The following is a 17,325-nucleotide window of genomic DNA, read 5'->3' on the forward strand; positions in this document are numbered from 1 at the left end:
AGCAGATGTGCTGCTACTGCATTTATAAAACTAGCACAATACCTGTTTTCCAAAAGCTGAATGATGCAGTTTTGCTTTCAATGGATGAATGCTGACGACTCGCTTAATTTGCCATGTGACTGGCAGTGAAGTTTTTCCTTTATCGTTTTCGGATGGTACCTCTGACTACAACATTTTTGGTCAGGATGACCATACACATTTTTGAGGGGAGAAATGAAAGACCAACACCAGTGGAATGTCCCATCAAAAACATCTCACTGTAAGCCTGGCTCAAAACTCATATTGTACAAAAGTACCAGCCATTTGAGCTCTGACTCATGGCTGAATTAAGCCTGTAATGCTGCCCTGCACCACAGACCAAAAACAATTGAATCACTTAGACAAAAACACACAAATTCAAAGTCATGAGAGACAAACAAAGACTTTTAGTCTGTGTATGTATGCTTTATTCATGCATTGTAAATGTGTGTCTTTGTTGCATGCATCATTCATACAGACCGGTTCTCTCTCTCTCTCTCTCTCCCTTACTCTCTAGTTACCTGCTTTTGATGTCCGTCTCCGGATTCTCATCTTTGGGAAGGATGGCCACGAGTAGTTAAATGGAGAGTCTGAGTCAGAGTCCATGTTTTTAATTTTCCTCAACTGCTCCGTTTTGTAAAACTCATAACAGTAAAATCACTAAGCAGTTACCCAGGAGTTTAAGAGCACGTTTCCAAAAAATGCAGATTCCACAGATAAGCTTTGAGGAGATGAGTCTGTGTGTGTTTGTGTGCGTGTCGGAGAAGGTGGACTCAGACTCGACACTCTACACTCCCACTTTTTTTGTTGCAGGCAGAGTCAGGGCTCAAACTGGACCTGGGAGAGCACGACAGAGGGATTTTCAAACTAAGGTGTCTGTAGGAATCTGGAAGGTCAGCCAAGGTTTAGGAATCATTAACCATACACGCTAATAAAACCCCATGAGGTCCCGGGATGCAGAAAGACATACACCTCCCCTCACTCTTTATAAACAAATAATACAGCAAACTGCAATTTCACTGTGAAACAAATCACCATAATTATTTTTCATAAAAACATGATAGAAAATGCAAGTTGCATTTTTCAATGCAACTTCTCACTGGCAATTATGAGTCATGTATCGCCTCAAAAATAGCACAAGAATGGGCCAAACTGACTTGCAACATACGTTCATTAATTTCAACAACAATTCCAGAGTAGTGGACTGTTAATAGGCGTACAAATCAAAGACTTACTCAATTCTGAGTGCGTGTCAGAATTTTGCCTGGAAATCTTGTGCTGTTATATTGGCTCCATTTCCCGCTGTTACTGGAAAATAAACACCCCTAATGCTGAACTGATTGCTACTGATAACTAAAAATATTAAAACAGAAATAGAATTATAATTGTAAATAATAAAAATATTAATTTATATAATATAATTGAAATTAAACTGTACCACAACAAAATAAAACTCCCAGCATTAGACACAGACTCAAAAAGACACCAAATCAACCTCAAATCTTACAAACTCAATCCTACAAATCCCAAATATACAAAAATATCCAACTTAAATTCAGCAGCACAAACTCACAAAATCAACCCCACTAAAATACCCAACAACACACATTAAGGCCAAAGTCTACTAGTTAAAAGACCAAGTCACCACCAGCCAGGAACTTTTAAATGCAGTATTACAGCCAGGTGTGTGTGAGCCCGAGTCGAGATGTATTACTCTCTGCATGTGGTGGACATTCAGTCTCTGCTAGAGAACCACTCGGTGTGTGTATGTGTCCATCCTTCAGCGGGAACATGTGTTCCAGTAATCCAAACAGCAGACTCATTCAGCCCAGCAAACGTCTTAAAAGCCAACAAAGACTTTCATTTCACAAGTTTGGATTTCTACATGACACCATGAGTGTAATTATACATATCTGCGTGCAGCTCTTTAGAAAATCCTCCTTATGAAGATAGATCTCTTGATAGGTAAAGGTGAGTAAACAAAAATGTCAGACTTATTTCCTTTTTTTCTTATATCCTCTTGTCTATCTTCTTATTCCTTCACTTCAATGACAGCCACATTGTCCATTCAGTTTAAATAGAGCCCTCCAAAATGGTTTGCTTCCAGTCGGCCTCCTCTTTTCTGTGGAGTGTGACTGTTTTAGTCTCTCAAGAAATCTGGGCTCCAACCCCAACTCTCTCCTCCCTCTGCCTCCAGAGTTTTTAGTGGCTAACCGTCTGTGTGAGAGTTTGTGTTTAAAACGAGAAATGGAGGAACACGAGTTCAGTAAAAAGATGATGAGAATAGGTTGCATATGTGAGTGTGAGTGCATATTAATTGAATAAATTAATAAATATTCTTATAATCATTGTCATGATTAAGATCCTACACTACTGTTCAGAAGTTTTAAGTCAAAAAAAGATTTTAAAAAGAAAAAATTAATAGACAATTATACTACAATTACTACAGAGAAAAATCAACTCAAGGTTAATCAACCCAAGATCATTTAGCCAAGACATTTGCATCTTTTGTGTGGTGCAATTTAATAATTGTAATATTTAATATTAATTTTTAATTCATTTTAAATAATTTTATAACCTAAGCTCAACAAGTATGAAATATCATCCATGGGTCATACAACTTTCTTCCTCAAAAACTGACAAGGCTCACACTATTTAGTTTTCTTTCCTTAAAAGGAAAAATAGGGGGGAAAAAATCATGAGATTATTCACTCAAGTCTTTTTTTCTAGGTTTAACCAAACAAAATCCAAATCTGTCCAAAGACTCCTAGAACCTACTAAAGTAACCCTTGAGGCACACATAGGCCTGTTTGGGAATCATGAAGGTAACTGAGAGAAATAAGTGAGAGCATCTATATTAGGATGAGGAACACGTTCTGTGGGATGGGCTAAATTTTAAAGCATCATCTTAAATGTCAGCTTTTGTGCAAGTTCAAAAATCGAAGCTTGTTAACATTCCTTCCTCCACTTTACAGTTGAAACTGTGAATGTGCATGTGTGTGTGAGAGGGTGGTTCTGTTGAAGGGGCCAATGCTGTTTCAAAAGAAAAGAGCCCCATCTTCTATCCTCCTTGCTGAGCTATAAATCACCCTCTGTTCCTCTAAAAGACTAAAAAAAAATAAAATAAAAAAATTGCAATTTTAACCAAGGACAGCAGATCCATAAGTGCAATAGAGGCGCCTGTCCTCCACAAGGCACTTTTTCCCCCTGAGCAACAATGACAAACTAATCAATGAACACTGAACAGAAGGCCTGCCCTGCACTATTTCATTTAGATGGAAAATGAGTATGTTCAGTTGCCAGTGCCTGCTACTTTGTAATCGTACTTGTAATACACTGAGAGTATGATTAAAAACACAAGACGTCTGTTTTGAATGAACATGATTTTGCTCTAACCTCAAAGAATCCTCTTAAATTAAACACTTTCCTTTTCATTCTAGCCAAACAACTACACTGATTCAACTACACTGATGTGAAGTAGGTTAACATCAGTTCAATAAGAAAATTCATGACTTCTACATATTCAATAACCCCCCTCATGCGTGCACGTACCTACACAATAAATCAAAGGCAGTCAATATCACATTTCTTTGTTGATGTTTTCTTACGAGGAAATTCATAGGCCATTAGAAAGGACATTTCATCATAAAAACACACACAAAAAAACAACAGAATATTTTTCTCCCCAGTACAAACAGAATGTCTACTGAAAAAGCTGCAAAAATGACTTTTTCCATCCACTTTTAACATCAGAAATCCAACATGACACATGACTATCCAGTGTTCCATAACCAGTTCCATATAAACAGAAGATTAGAATACTTACAATTCTTAAATGCTCTGTTCAAAACCTAGTGAGCTCCTTACAGATACAACATACAGCAGAAGTCTGTTCCAAACATTAATTATGCTGCCTGCTATAGTAACTTCTTTTGGCCAAAGTCTAAGGCAGCATTCTAATGCACCATAATGCACTGCAACAAGCTCAGTGAGAAATTAAACCCAAGATGGACTATGAGATGGAAAAAATGCTAATTATGAATAAAACTGTGTTTGCTATATTTTTATGCTTATTAGAGTATCACACTGTTAGCTTAGCAACATGGCATGCTAACACCAAACTGTATTGCAACCAAAGACTATAGATATAGAAAGACGGTTCACTCCAAAACTGCAACGGCAATATGTCGGAATACGACCCACCTTCTAAGTAAAAGAGCTAATCGCTGATTGATAAAGTCATTGCGTCACTGTAGCTGCCGTTAGAGGCTCCGGATCCCATAGAAACCTGAGACTCGCGCTTAGGACTGCACATGCTCATTGGCTCGTCTAGGCTGAAAAATAAGGTTTTTAACGCTATTTGAGCATAAGAAACAACACTTATGGGACAGGTGATGTCAGATTTTGTTGCTGATTTGAAATATGTTATTTAATTGTGAGTTTGGCAAGCAGTTTTTGAGATTTCAGGATTGTCCTATTCAAATAGATAGGACTTGGAGACCGAAATAGCTGCCCAGAGGCGTTGCAAATATGGCTGCCGAGTGAACAGACTTTCCTTGAAAGGGACTTTGATTGCAACCAACCTCCAGTGCAAAACACTATCTGAGTTGCTGCTACTGTAGAGTGTTCACTTATGAGAATCCATGACCAAAAATAGTTATGAAATTCTAAATAATACTGTTTTCAGCACAAAATAAAACACTGACTAACATTACAAGTGGCAAAAGTGTGGGGTTGGAAACTATTTTTTAACATTTTAAAAAAAGTATCTTATGCTCACCAATGCTGCATTTATGTAATCAAAAATGCATTAAAAACATAGTGAACTATTATTACAATTTTCAGATGACTTTTCTTTTAATATGCAATTTATTCCTGTGATGACAAATCTGAATTTCCAGCATTACTCCAGTCTTCAGTGTCACATGGTCCGTCAGAAATCATTCTAATATGCTGATCTGATGCTCACAAAACATTTCTTATTATCAATGTTGAAAACAGTTGTGCTGTTTAATATTTTTGTAGAAACCATGTTACATAATTTTTCAGGACTCTTCAGAAAGTTCAAAAGAACAGCATTTATTTGTAACAAAACACACATCAGTAAATGGATGGATCAATGTGTACCTGAGTTAAATGTGTTTAGATCTTCATCCTCTTCATCTAGGCAGAGAACAAGCTGTTCTTCAAAGACCTGAAAAACAAGATGACAAAAACAAACTCACACAACACAATTCAACTGTTTTGAACAGACCAAAATAAGAACACGGGAATGAACATCTGTCCATTAGCAAACAGAAAACCCCCACAAGAGCACATATGGCATGTCTAAAGAAGACTAAGTGATCTATTATTGTGGTTCTGATTCCAGGAATTGATTTATACACACTCAAACACAAAAATAACTCCACTCACACTATCCACCAGGGTATGGTCCTCAATTCTAAGTTGACTGTTCAGATCTGAGGAGCAGAAACAACAAATACAACATGAAAATTGATTTCCACTTGACTTGTACACAATTGCCAAATATAAGTAAATCATAAATGGAGACATTTTCAACTAAGCTAAAGAAGAAGAAACAAGCACAAACACGCCTTTCGGTTTGAAAGCCTGAGACACCTATCACCATGTTGAGCAGTGACAGGAAGTGTCTGCACATTAAGGTCAAAGGGTCACAGAGGCTAAACCTGCTGAGGCTCCTGCTGTCAACACAACAAGCTGGCAATCTCTATCTGTGTCTCTTTATACTGTAGCATTTACATCATGCCATTTCTTCTTCATTAGTCCAACTGTAGGCCGATTATTTCTCTCGTTTTGTCCTGTCGTACCCCTCCCAAACATATAGTGTCTCTGTCTCTCAGCCCACCCAGGAGGAATGTGTCTCCTCATACTGGACATGTTTGGGAAACCAGCCGGAGGTCCCTCACAAAGACTGCTCTGTGTGTGTGTGTGTGTGTGTGTGTGTGTGTGTGTGTGTGTGTGTGTGTGTGTGTGTGTATTAGTGTATGTGTATTCCTCATCCCACATTCTACCACAATGTCCTCCTGACTGAGCCAAATTCACCCAATGTACTCTAACAACCCTGCCAGACCTAACTCACAGTGACAGACAGACAGTATGTGAGAGAGAGAGAGAGAGAGAGAGAGAGAGAGAGAGAGAGAGAGAGAGAGTCGGGTGTGGGGAGAGCTGGGGTCAAGAAGAGGGAAAGGAACGAGAGACAAACAGAAAAAGAAAAAGTAGAATAATAGAAGGAGGATTGAGGGTAAGTGAGAGCCAGAAGAGAAGAAAATTTATCACATCAGCAGGATGAAACGTGATAAGACCTTGGCGAGAGCAAAATATAGAAACTAGTCATAAAATAAACCCAAGACAGGAGGAGTAAAATAAAGTGAAAAATAATAATATGAGCATTATGGCCAGCTGTGATCCTGTGGAGTTCGAATTCTCACCACACGGCTTGTATCTAATTTCCAGAGACCCACAAATATCAGCTAAAATCTTAGACTGTAGATTAAAATTTTAGCTTAATAGTTGGATTGAGTTCATTATTGCTAACAAGGGCAAAAAAGTTGACAGACAGACAGTCTGTTTAATTGGGGGTAAAATCCATTGAAATGAGCTCTGGCTTACCTGCATCACATACATCAGATGTGTGCACACTCCCCTCAGACGGCTCGCTCAGTCGCCCCACCTGTAACACGAGTGTCAGACTGTAAGGGTTGATACAGAATCACATTTGTGTTTGACAGCAGTGGAATGAAGGTTTGGATTAAGAAGAGAAAGCGGATTACTGACTGAAATTTTTGCATTGTGAATAATTCACATAATGGCAAAGAAATAGCTATAATACTTCAGGTCTGACCATAAATTCTTATGGGTCGATATACATATGAAATTACGATCTGAATATATGGAAATCCAAAACAAAGCAGCAAAGCATTTTAAAAATCTAATTTTGACTGGATGTACATTACCATTCAAAAGTCCGGTGTCAACTTCGTTTTTTTTTTTTTTTTTTAAATAAATTAATACTTTTATTGAGAAAGGATGCATTCAATTGATCAAAAGTGACAGTAAAGATATTTATAATGTTTACTGTTCTTTTGAATTTTCTATTAAATTAAAAAAAAAAACTAAACTAAAAAAGTATCAGTTTCCACAAAACTATTAAGCAGCACAACTATTTTCAACATTGATAATAACAATCAGAAATGTTTCTTGAGCAGCAAAACAGCATATTAGAATGATTTCTGAAGGATCATGTGACACTGAAGACTGAAGTAATGATGCTGAAAATTCAGCTTTGCCATCACAGGAATAAAATATATTTTAAAATATATTAAAATAGAAAACTTTAAATTTTTACTTTTTTTTTTTAATCAAAAAAAAAAAAAAAAAATGCAGCCTTGATCAACATGAGAGAAACAAAAAATCTGAACTGTACATTTACTTTTTAAACCATGTACAATTACAAATATAGTTTAGAGAAACAGAACAGGTACATGATTTACAACACTTGTAATCTCTCTGGTGATCTTGCGCTGCTTGCCAGCAGTTGTTATATGAGAAATACCAGTCTGCAGCTCAAAGCAATACCTGTAAATGATACTGTAAACTGTAATAAAAGTTTCCAAAGTTATGACTTCAGTCATTTATAGGCTCATAAAACTCTGTTTCACACATCATTCTCCTGTAACCTGCTCTTAGTGGTTTATTTCTAGACGGCCGATGAAAAATGTTGTGGTGTATTTCTAACTGGGGATTATTTTACCTGCAGTGTTTCATAGTTCCTATAACTATTGGCAGACGTGTTCGCACCACAGGAACTGGGAACGATTTTAGTTTTAGGAATGCCTTTTGGGGGCACTAAATTAGCTGCTACTTCAGAGTAGGGTCTAGGAACTACCAGTGAGGTAAAGTGTATGTCAACTGGCCGAACACATGCCATACAAAACACCAGCACCCACCATTTTTAAAAAGCTGTGTAAACACAGTTTACATATACTTACTCCACGAACTAACTCCACGAACATAGAAAGCCGAATGCCGCGCTTAAATTATGTTGCTGTCGGCCGGCTTATGTCACTTCAGAGTTCCTACTTCCAGTGCGAATGCACCCAGGATAATGGTCCTAGGGGATCATTTAGTTCTCGAGGGATCGCCCTGGTAGATAGTTCTTATAACTATGTTCCTATAACTACCCGGTGCGAAAACCCCTATACTTTCACATGGCAAGCACATACAAATAACTATTCTGATACTATATAAAGTTTATCTATTCAGAATACAGAGCTAATTTTGAATTCTTCTGAAGAACTGTCAATAGAGAAAAATGATTTTGGGGTCCAGATGGTGTAGTTATACAGCATCTTCCAGCAGGGGCTAAAAAGTCTAACAAGTCCAGCTGAACTTTGACCCCTTGATCTGAATGACTGGCAGATTGAGGGAGAGTTTGTGAAACTGGTTCAAAAACAGCCATCATTTTTGCAATTCTATTTTATAATGCTGCAAGAAATACAGTTTACTTTTAAACTCTTCAAAAGAAAAAAAAGAAAATAATCAGAAATGCTTAGTTAAACTTAGTTAAAAGCATTTTTTCCTGTCTCTTTACATACTCCTTATTCAGGCAGAAATTAAAAATGACCAAGAATTTCAGAGAGCACAATTAACAGTGAAAATCAAGTTGAAACTGGACTGTTTAGGCTCATCATAGCAGTTTTTATAACCTGAAAATGATCCCCAAATATTATAAAACAGTCATTGTTCCTGTCTGTTGTTTGTGTTGTCCGTCTTCCTTTTTACAAACAATAACTATGAGCTTTCCACATTCTTTAGATAACTCCACAAGAAAAGACAGGAAACAAATAAAAGATTTTCCTTGAAATTTGTGTACATGGGCATGTAGGCAAGTATGCAAACGCAGACTCACCCGTGCGAGTGTATCTGGCTCACTGCTCTTCTCTCTGTACAGCTGGATGCTGCTTTGTGCATCTATCTGTATGCCGTGTTTGACAGTCAGGATAATAGATTCGGTGACGGGACAGATACGGAGCTGGTGAGAGCCGTCAGTCCATATCTGACACATCCACACTGGCCTCCATGTACTGCTACTCGAGGGACTGATCATAACACAGTCACAAGACACATGAAACTCAGCCCACACTGTACACTGGATCAATGACTGAAGTGACACATCAGTGATTAATGGATCTTTTTAAGATGTAATCTAATTATAGTATATTGTGTCAGGCTGGACAGAGTGACTCACTCTGATAGAGCGCTGATGAGCGCTGGGTCTCCATGCTTCTGAGCCAGTGTGAGAGGACTCTGCCCTTCGTCATTGGCTATGGAAACCATCATCTGACCTTCAGACTCCTGGAGGAGGAAGTGACTGAGGTGGGGGAACCCCAAACGTATGGCCACATGTAGAGGCGTTTCCCTGAAAAGGAGATCTGAAAGAGACAGAGAGTGATCAGACTTGGAAAATCATGTACGGCATGTATGGCTTTTTCACGCTTGTTATTTAGAAAAGTTATTTTTCTATTCTTTTGATTTTACTGACAAGCTCAGTTGAAAAACTCTCCCTTTTCCATGTTGGCAGAAATAAGCTATTTATAAGATGCACAAGCATTAAAGGACTTGTGGCATGTGTGTGTGTGTGTGTGTGTGTGTGTGTGTGTGTGTGTGTAATTTGTAGAGTGGGTTTCATGCTTTTCAGTGATGCACCACCAAATTCTCTTTCATTCTACCCTCAGATTTAGCCCATTGTATAGTATCATTTCTTTTTCACTATACTAGAATGACTGCATCCCAAAACCCTGTACAGCTGGGGTTTATAACCATTTTTGACATGTCCTGAAGCTGAAATAATTTTCCCCCTCAATAAATATGCCATCACTCTGGTCTTCAGTTCTCTCCACAAATTCTCAATTGCATTCCAGTCTGGACTCTGGCTTGGCCACTCCAAGAGGTTGATACTGTTCTCTGCCAACCATTTCTTGACCACTTTTGTTGTGTTTTGGATCGTTATCACTGTGCCCCAGGCCCCAATTTTTTCTGCAGACTGTCTGATGTTTTGCTCCACTGTAGTCTTCTTTTTTTCCATGATGCCATTTACATTTAAAAGGTTGCCTGGCCTATTAGCTGAAACCTCAAGGACCTGGAGATCTATGCAAAAGAGGAGTGGTGCAGTATCCCAGTGGAAATGTGCAAAAGACATGTCACTAATTATAAAAACCATTTGATAGCTGTGATGAAAAATAAAGGCTTTGCCATGGATTATTGAGAAAGGGCATGAATAATTGCAAACATGGAATGTTTTGTCAAAATCATACTCCTCCTTATTATCTCTAACATATTGTCCTACTTTCTTTTGTCATCTTTTTGTGTCATTTCCAGCCAGAAGATGCCCATTTGTCAAATAAAAATTAACCATAATTAAAAATTTGGCCAGGGTATGAATAATTTTGGGCTTAACTGTATGAATTCCTGCCATCTCTAGATGCTCCCAGAGGAAGGTTGTGTCAAATGTAGCCTAATTTTTGGGACAATTTTGCTGGGACAATTATAATAAATTAATAACTCAGTTGGCAGATTAGTGTAAAAGTTCTGAAATACTATATTTGAATTAACACACACAAGATGTTGTTTTGCTATTTGTGAGCATATCTGTGCTTTGTGCTCTGTGTAAACAAGCAGTAGTCTGATAACAGGTTTAACGCTGTGTAAGACAGTGGTTCTCAAACTTTGACAATATCCAAAGGTCCCTCCTCCATATTCACTAAGCTGCTTGTTTTCAATCTTTTTTTATTGATATATTGAATTAATTAACATGGTTAATTTAACATATAAAATTAAGTACCACAATTAATTTTGTAATTCCATAAGTTATGTTCTGTATTGCAGAATGGTATATTCTTCAATAAAAACAACAGTTATTGAGGGAAAATAAAATATAAATATGATTTTCAGTTTATATTTTAATTTTATGTTTATTTTTAGCATTTTAATTTAGATTAAAGTTAAAAAAAAAAAAAATGTAATATTAATAATAATTTATTAATTTAAATACTTTTATGTCATCCTAAGGGCCAGTTGTAAGTTTGCTGATGCCCCCTAGTGGACCTCGGCCCCTTGTTTGAGGACCACTGGTCTAAGAAATAATAGACCATAATACCCTGATGGACTCTCACATCAATTGTAGTTCAAACAGACAGCTAATCTCTGTGCGGTTCACATCTGGTCATAAACATGTGGCAGGGTGACAAACGTATATGGTCTCTGCAAGATATAAGGAAGGCGTGTCAAAGACATGGCCCAAGAGCTAAAAACGATACATGGAGGAGTACAATCAGCCTGTTGGATAATTTGAGGGGGAAAAAAATACACAAATTCAATTATTTAATCCAAGCTGGCCCTTAAACTACAGTATGTGTGTGTGCCACAAATATTTAAAGGGCAAGATGTGCAGATCTGAGTCAAAACCTGCTCATCAGGTTATCGCAATAAACACAAATACAGAATGATTTCCACCATGGACTCACTATAATCAATTTTCATTTGAATGAAAATCAGGACGTTCAGGATACAAAGAATCAAGTGCATGAAGCCTTTTATAGGTGTGGGATTATTTTCTTTGTCCTGATTCAGTGAGGACAAGTTACTGGGTGTTGACAGACAAACTAAAGAAGGGACTCTAAACCGGACTGCTGTGTTTGTAAAACACAGAACACGTGCGTACACACACACACAATAATTGATTGAACAGATGTCTACGACTCTTTGTTATTGACGGTGGTATTCAAAACACCGTTCAAAGAGAAGGGTCAGTGAGATGAAGCAACATTTCCACAGCTCACACTGCTCTTCGTTTACAATTTCTGCAAGTACATCACTTATATATTTTGCAAGAAGTTGCAAAAACCGAACCAGTTATTTGTTACAGATAATGGATTGCTGTTGTTTGATTTGTTTTGTTGGTGAACTGTATAAAGTGCATTTTGTTAAAACTGTTTATCTCAGCAAACTGCCAACAACAATCCCAGAGGAATGTGATCAATTTAAAGGATTAGATAAACATATTCATATCCAATATGAAAATGTCCAGGTTGTTTTGATACATTTAAAACAGTAAAAATAAATGTGAGATAAAATGCTGTTCCTTTCCCTGAGAGTAGCAAGAATGTTGCTAAAGAGTGCTGTCTTTAATTGAAGCTGACACGCCATAGCAATGAAATGAACGCTAATTCAGCTGTGCAATTTACCGCAAACAATCGCTAGTGTTATGTAAGGGGCCCCATGTGCACTACAGACATTCTTTAAATCTTTCTCCCTTCTCTGTTCAAGAAATTAGTTAATGTTCCATGATGGAATGGGCACATTATCCATTCTCACTCCAACAGAGCTCCAGACCATTACAACTACACTGCATTACTTTGATGAACTTTTTTGATCCACTTCAAATGTTGACTACTGTGTGTGTGTGTGTGTGTGTATATTTTATATTATACTAGTCATATTATTGTTCACTATTTCAGTTTATATCACTGTGTGTTTATATTTGCTGTCTGTCACATGTGAAGCATGCTCATAACACTCATCCTCCTGATAAACTGCTCTGACGCAATAGTTTCCTCAAACTGGAAATCCCCAATGCACAAAAAATATGAGTTTAATCATTAAACATGCTGATGACAAGGTAAGATATTACATGATATTAATTATATTATATTATATTATATTATATTATATTATATTATATTATGCACAAATTCATGGTAGTGTACATTGGCCCAGGATCTCAAATCCACTCACCTTGATGAGTGTAGCTTGTAAGTGAATACAAAACACTATTACTTAGAGTTACTCAGTTGTGACTAAAGGGCTCTTGAATTTAACCCTATGTTCCACTAACAAACCATAACAAACACTGTGCAGAGTTCGCTCATTCTCTCTCTCTCTCTCTCTCTCTCTGTGTATATATATATATAAAAACCTGTCCAAAACTAAAGTTAGTTACAAACCGATCATGCAACCCATTCAAGCATTATCCTAAATAGCACATCCGTAAAGATCACATGAGGTTCTAAACGTTTCAGGAAAGTGATTATGTTTCCAAAACACAAATCACATGAATGTATCACAGTCTGGGTTATCGTGCTTTGAAGTGCTATTCTTTTCTGAAAGCTAAATTGTTTATAGATTTTGCGAAATCTATTTGTACATAACAGTATCTAGTGCAGACAGGAATAAAATAAAGGTTGGCAGTTCTTAAAGTGATAACAATGACACAGTGACTGACCTTGCTTCTCCCATCCAGCTTGGCTGTCCCATCCCAGAAATTGCAAGTTAGCCAAGGCCTGTGTGATTTTTTCATCAGCAGAACTGTGTTCTCCCACTGTGCATCTGTACTCTGGATCAGACTCCGATGTTCCTGAAGCTTTACTCTGGCTGAAAATCCTCTGCACGCAAACATTGTGCCCTTGTTCTGTCTCTGCTAGGCTTTCCAATGGAAATAATTCCTTTGGATCACAAATCCCATCTGTCCCATCCTGGCCAATCTGTTCTAAATGATTCGTCTCAGATGAAATCCTTTTCTCTGGGTAGAATTTCCTTAGGATATCCTGATGGCTGCTGGATGTCAAGGGTTCAAAGTTGATCAGCTGCTCCGCCACCTCTTGTGCCTCATCCTGTATGTATTCCAGAGAGAGCTCTCCTGATTGGCAGAGGGGGTTGATGGGACTTCCGCTGTTCCTCGTGAAGCAGTAGACCTCCACAGATACTTTCTCTGGAACATTGTGACCTTGATGGAGAAAAGGCGAGACAGTTTAGGTGAGACAACTTATCAAATATGTTAAATGATATCTGCTCATGATGAACTACACATTCATGTTTATCTGGAGGTGCATTATAGTAAAGGCTACAAGCTGCTTAAAAAGGAAAGTCATTTAATATGTCCTTTCTGGGGACTTTAAAATCTTTTAAAAACTAAAAGGCCAGGATAATATTAATCCATCACAGTATTGTCTTGTGTTACTGTCTTGATTCAGGTCAATTTGCAAAACACAAAAACTGGAACTATATATTATAATGAAAAATCAGCCACTGGCTCATTTTTACTTTCACTGCCACTAAAACCATCAGGTAACTTAAGCTCATATCTCTATTTCATTATGTTTCAAGACTGAACTGTTTCTTTCAGGTATCTGTTGCCTTCTAGCTACTTGTTTCCATAGAAACAAATGTATTCCATAGAAAACAAATTCTTAACACCTCACCGTGTACTAACAAACACGCCAGTGATATCCTGGTTTCCATGTCAACAGGAAATCCCCTTACAGTCGTTCACACCAAGGACAATAACTATGAAGTTTCAATAATCGTTCAAATTATATGAAAACAGGCAAGTCCACACCACAACTATAACGTTAACGACAGAGAGGAATGATATCATTAGATATCAATGATATCACTTTCAGAGCATTTCATTACAGCTGATGAATGATAAAATCATTGACAGCCAATCAGAATCCACCTGACTTTAAAGGGGACCTATTATGCAAAATTCACTTTTATAAGGTGTTTGAACACAGATGTGTCCACAGTGTGTGTAAACAACCAGCATATAATGGTAAAAATCCACCCACTCCTTTTCTTTTAATAATCCCCATAAATCATAAACAGTCTCTCCAAACGAGCAGTTCCAGATTTCCCCCTACACTTATGTAAGAGTAGGGGGAAGCCCCACCCATGACTGCTGAGGGAATCTGCCCTATAGAGTACCTCAGGGATGACGTGTTTTTGTAGGCCAACCCGGGAGTTTGCGGCGCACTGGTTCCCTTGATCGAAAGCCAATTCATACTTCAGACTTTCAGACTTTTGGAAAATCGCAAAAAATAAGCTCTGTGTTTAACAAAGGGTTATGACACTTGCACGTTTTGTCTATCAAGATAATCTTTACAAGTTAACACAACATTTATACATTTTGAAGCCTAAATAAAGTCGTCAGATATAAAAAGCTAACAGTAGGCTATAAACGGACTACAGCACACCATGGTCGCGGATCAACGTTACCACCACCAAGCTTCCTCAAACTTTATTTAGAAAACAACTTTATTTAAAAACATGCTCGCTGATTATGATCTGCGCTGTGTATGAATACTTATCCACTATATCATGAGAAATGCTGTCCAAATGTCCTGTTTGTCATGATGACGTCTAAAGTCCCCACCAAAGGGAATAGTCCCTTTTAGCAATTTGTTAGCAACTGCCGTTTTTAAGACACAATATAGGTTTAAAAAAAAAAAAAAAAAAAAACACAAGCGGGTTATAACTGGTGTGTTTTATGTCATAGATCAAAACGTGAAAATATTCAGAGGCTTTGTTAACCACAGACCTTATTTCAGGCAATTTAGCAAAAACCCATTCAAAAAACCCATTGACTTTGAGGCGATGGAACTGGAAGTCCTAAAATGCTAACTCGCTTCCGGGTTTTGCCTACAAAAACACGTCATCCCTGAGGTACTCTATTAGCTTAGCTCCTCCCCTAAATGAGCTGTACACAGTCAAAGTCCCTTTCAAGGAAAGTCTGTTCACTCTGCGGCCATATTTGCAACTAGGGGTGGGGTGGTTCAGATTTCTCACGGTTTGGTTTGTATTACGATTTTAGTGTCACGGTTTCGGTACAGTTCGGTATGTGTTTTGTTCAGTAAAAAAAAAAAAAAATAGGACAATTGTCAAATAAAGATAAAGAAAATAAAAACAAATAATCTAACTACAAGAAACAGCACAAATAAATACATGAGAGATAAGATACAAATAAAATAAACAATGCTTTACAGGTTTTTCAGGCATCTAACAATAGTTTTACAAGAAATTGAATAAAGTAATCAAATATAAAATAACACTGCATATAAACATCTTTGAATAGTTAAATAAAGATGAAACATTATTAAGGTTACAAAAGCTATTCAGTCAAGAGTGATTTCTTCGTGCTTTGTCGTTCGATTAACATTAAAACACAGGGACTGCTGTCCCTTTTAAGACATAATTCAAAGATCCAGTACACTGATACTGATACACATGCGTTGTCTGTCTCGTTTTTCTCCATAACCTGCTATTTTGTTAGGATACTCGCTAAGATGGGCATGTTGACATCATTTTGGTGCGAATTTGTCCGTTTAGGTGCAAGACTTGAACGAGAATTATCCGAATCCGTCTGTTTTGCAGGTTGTTTTCAACAAACGATATTATGCATCGTCAGATTTGGGATCAACCGCGGTGCAAGCACGTGCCGAACCGTGGGTGGGGACCCGAACGGTTCGATTTTTTACAGCAAACGGTCCCACCCCTATTTGCAACGCCTCCGTGCAGCTATTTCGGGCATCCATGTCCTATCTATTTGAATGGGGTAATCCTGACATCTCAAAAACTGCTTGCTGAACTCACAATTAAATAACATTTTAAATCAGCAACAAAATCTGACATGAACTGACGTCCCAGAAATGTCGTTTCATGCTCAAATAGCGTTAAAAAAGCTTATTTTTCAGGCTAGACGAGCCAATGCGCATGTGCAGTCCTAAGGGAACCGGAGCTTCTAAGGGCAGCTGCAATGACGCGATGACTATACCAATCAGCGATTGGCTTTTACTTAGAAGGCGGAACGTATTCCGCCATTTTTCGCGTTGCAGTTTCTCTCATTCACAAGTAAGGCCCTGTCCTAAATGGCACACTTCATGTGCACTTTCGGTCTTGTGGACTTACAATGGCCGCTGCGTTTTCGTGTCCACAAGACCGTAGGGTGAAAGTGCGGACTCAGAGGAAGACCGTGAGGGTTTAGGGTGCCATTTGCCATCTGGCCTAATAGGAGTGAACTGTCTTTCTATATCTATAGTCTTTGACACAGTCTGCCATGTTTACCTTTTTGCCAGAGCCTTTAACAGCAGCATTCAAGTAAGAACTGTATTCTTATTAAAGCTACTAAAGTTATTTAATCAAGAGCAGTGAATGATTTTCTGTTTTTCTTTTGTTATGTGGTTCATATTAAAAGCTTATACAGCAGTAGGTAGCTGTATATTACGTTGCTGTCAATTTAATACATAGATCTACAGTAATATACACATGTGATTTCTTTCCCTGCTGTTTACGTTCACAGACATAACTGACTGTGTTTGTGAACTTTATGTATTTTTGACATACAGTTTAAGTGCAATAAGACGTCTAAGATAATACACACAGGACGCGCCATCTGACAACTAGCTTTCTGTGTGCGTGCTTTGGATGTGTGTGCTCAGAAAACCATTTATC

The 17,325-nt window shown here is 37.7% G+C and overlaps 1 protein-coding gene across 6 annotated transcripts in view; it reads right to left on the bottom strand.

The window, feature by feature from the left end:
• The window catches only part of arhgef28a (Rho guanine nucleotide exchange factor (GEF) 28a), a 71,782-nt gene that overhangs the window by 36,049 nt on the left and 18,408 nt on the right, over positions 1–17,325 (bottom strand). For 5 of the 6 annotated variants that reach the window (XM_051893705.1, XM_051893708.1, XM_051893706.1 and 2 more), the window contains exons 4-9: positions 13,322–13,822; positions 9,290–9,473; positions 8,951–9,140; positions 6,652–6,712; positions 5,434–5,480; positions 5,146–5,212 (exon numbers count right to left, since the gene is read on the bottom strand). In XM_051893705.1, the coding sequence (XP_051749665.1) occupies positions 5,146–5,212; positions 5,434–5,480; positions 6,652–6,712; positions 8,951–9,140; positions 9,290–9,473; positions 13,322–13,822 (1,050 nt within the window). Of the gene's footprint in view, positions 1–539; positions 2,120–5,145; positions 5,213–5,433; positions 5,481–6,651; positions 6,713–8,950; positions 9,141–9,289; positions 9,474–13,321; positions 13,823–17,325 lie in introns of those variants that run through there. The other variant, XM_051893709.1, reaches the window with a different exon arrangement.

This window comes from Ctenopharyngodon idella, chromosome 5, assembly GCF_019924925.1.
Source record: "Ctenopharyngodon idella isolate HZGC_01 chromosome 5, HZGC01, whole genome shotgun sequence".
NCBI lineage: Eukaryota > Metazoa > Chordata > Actinopteri > Cypriniformes > Xenocyprididae > Ctenopharyngodon > Ctenopharyngodon idella.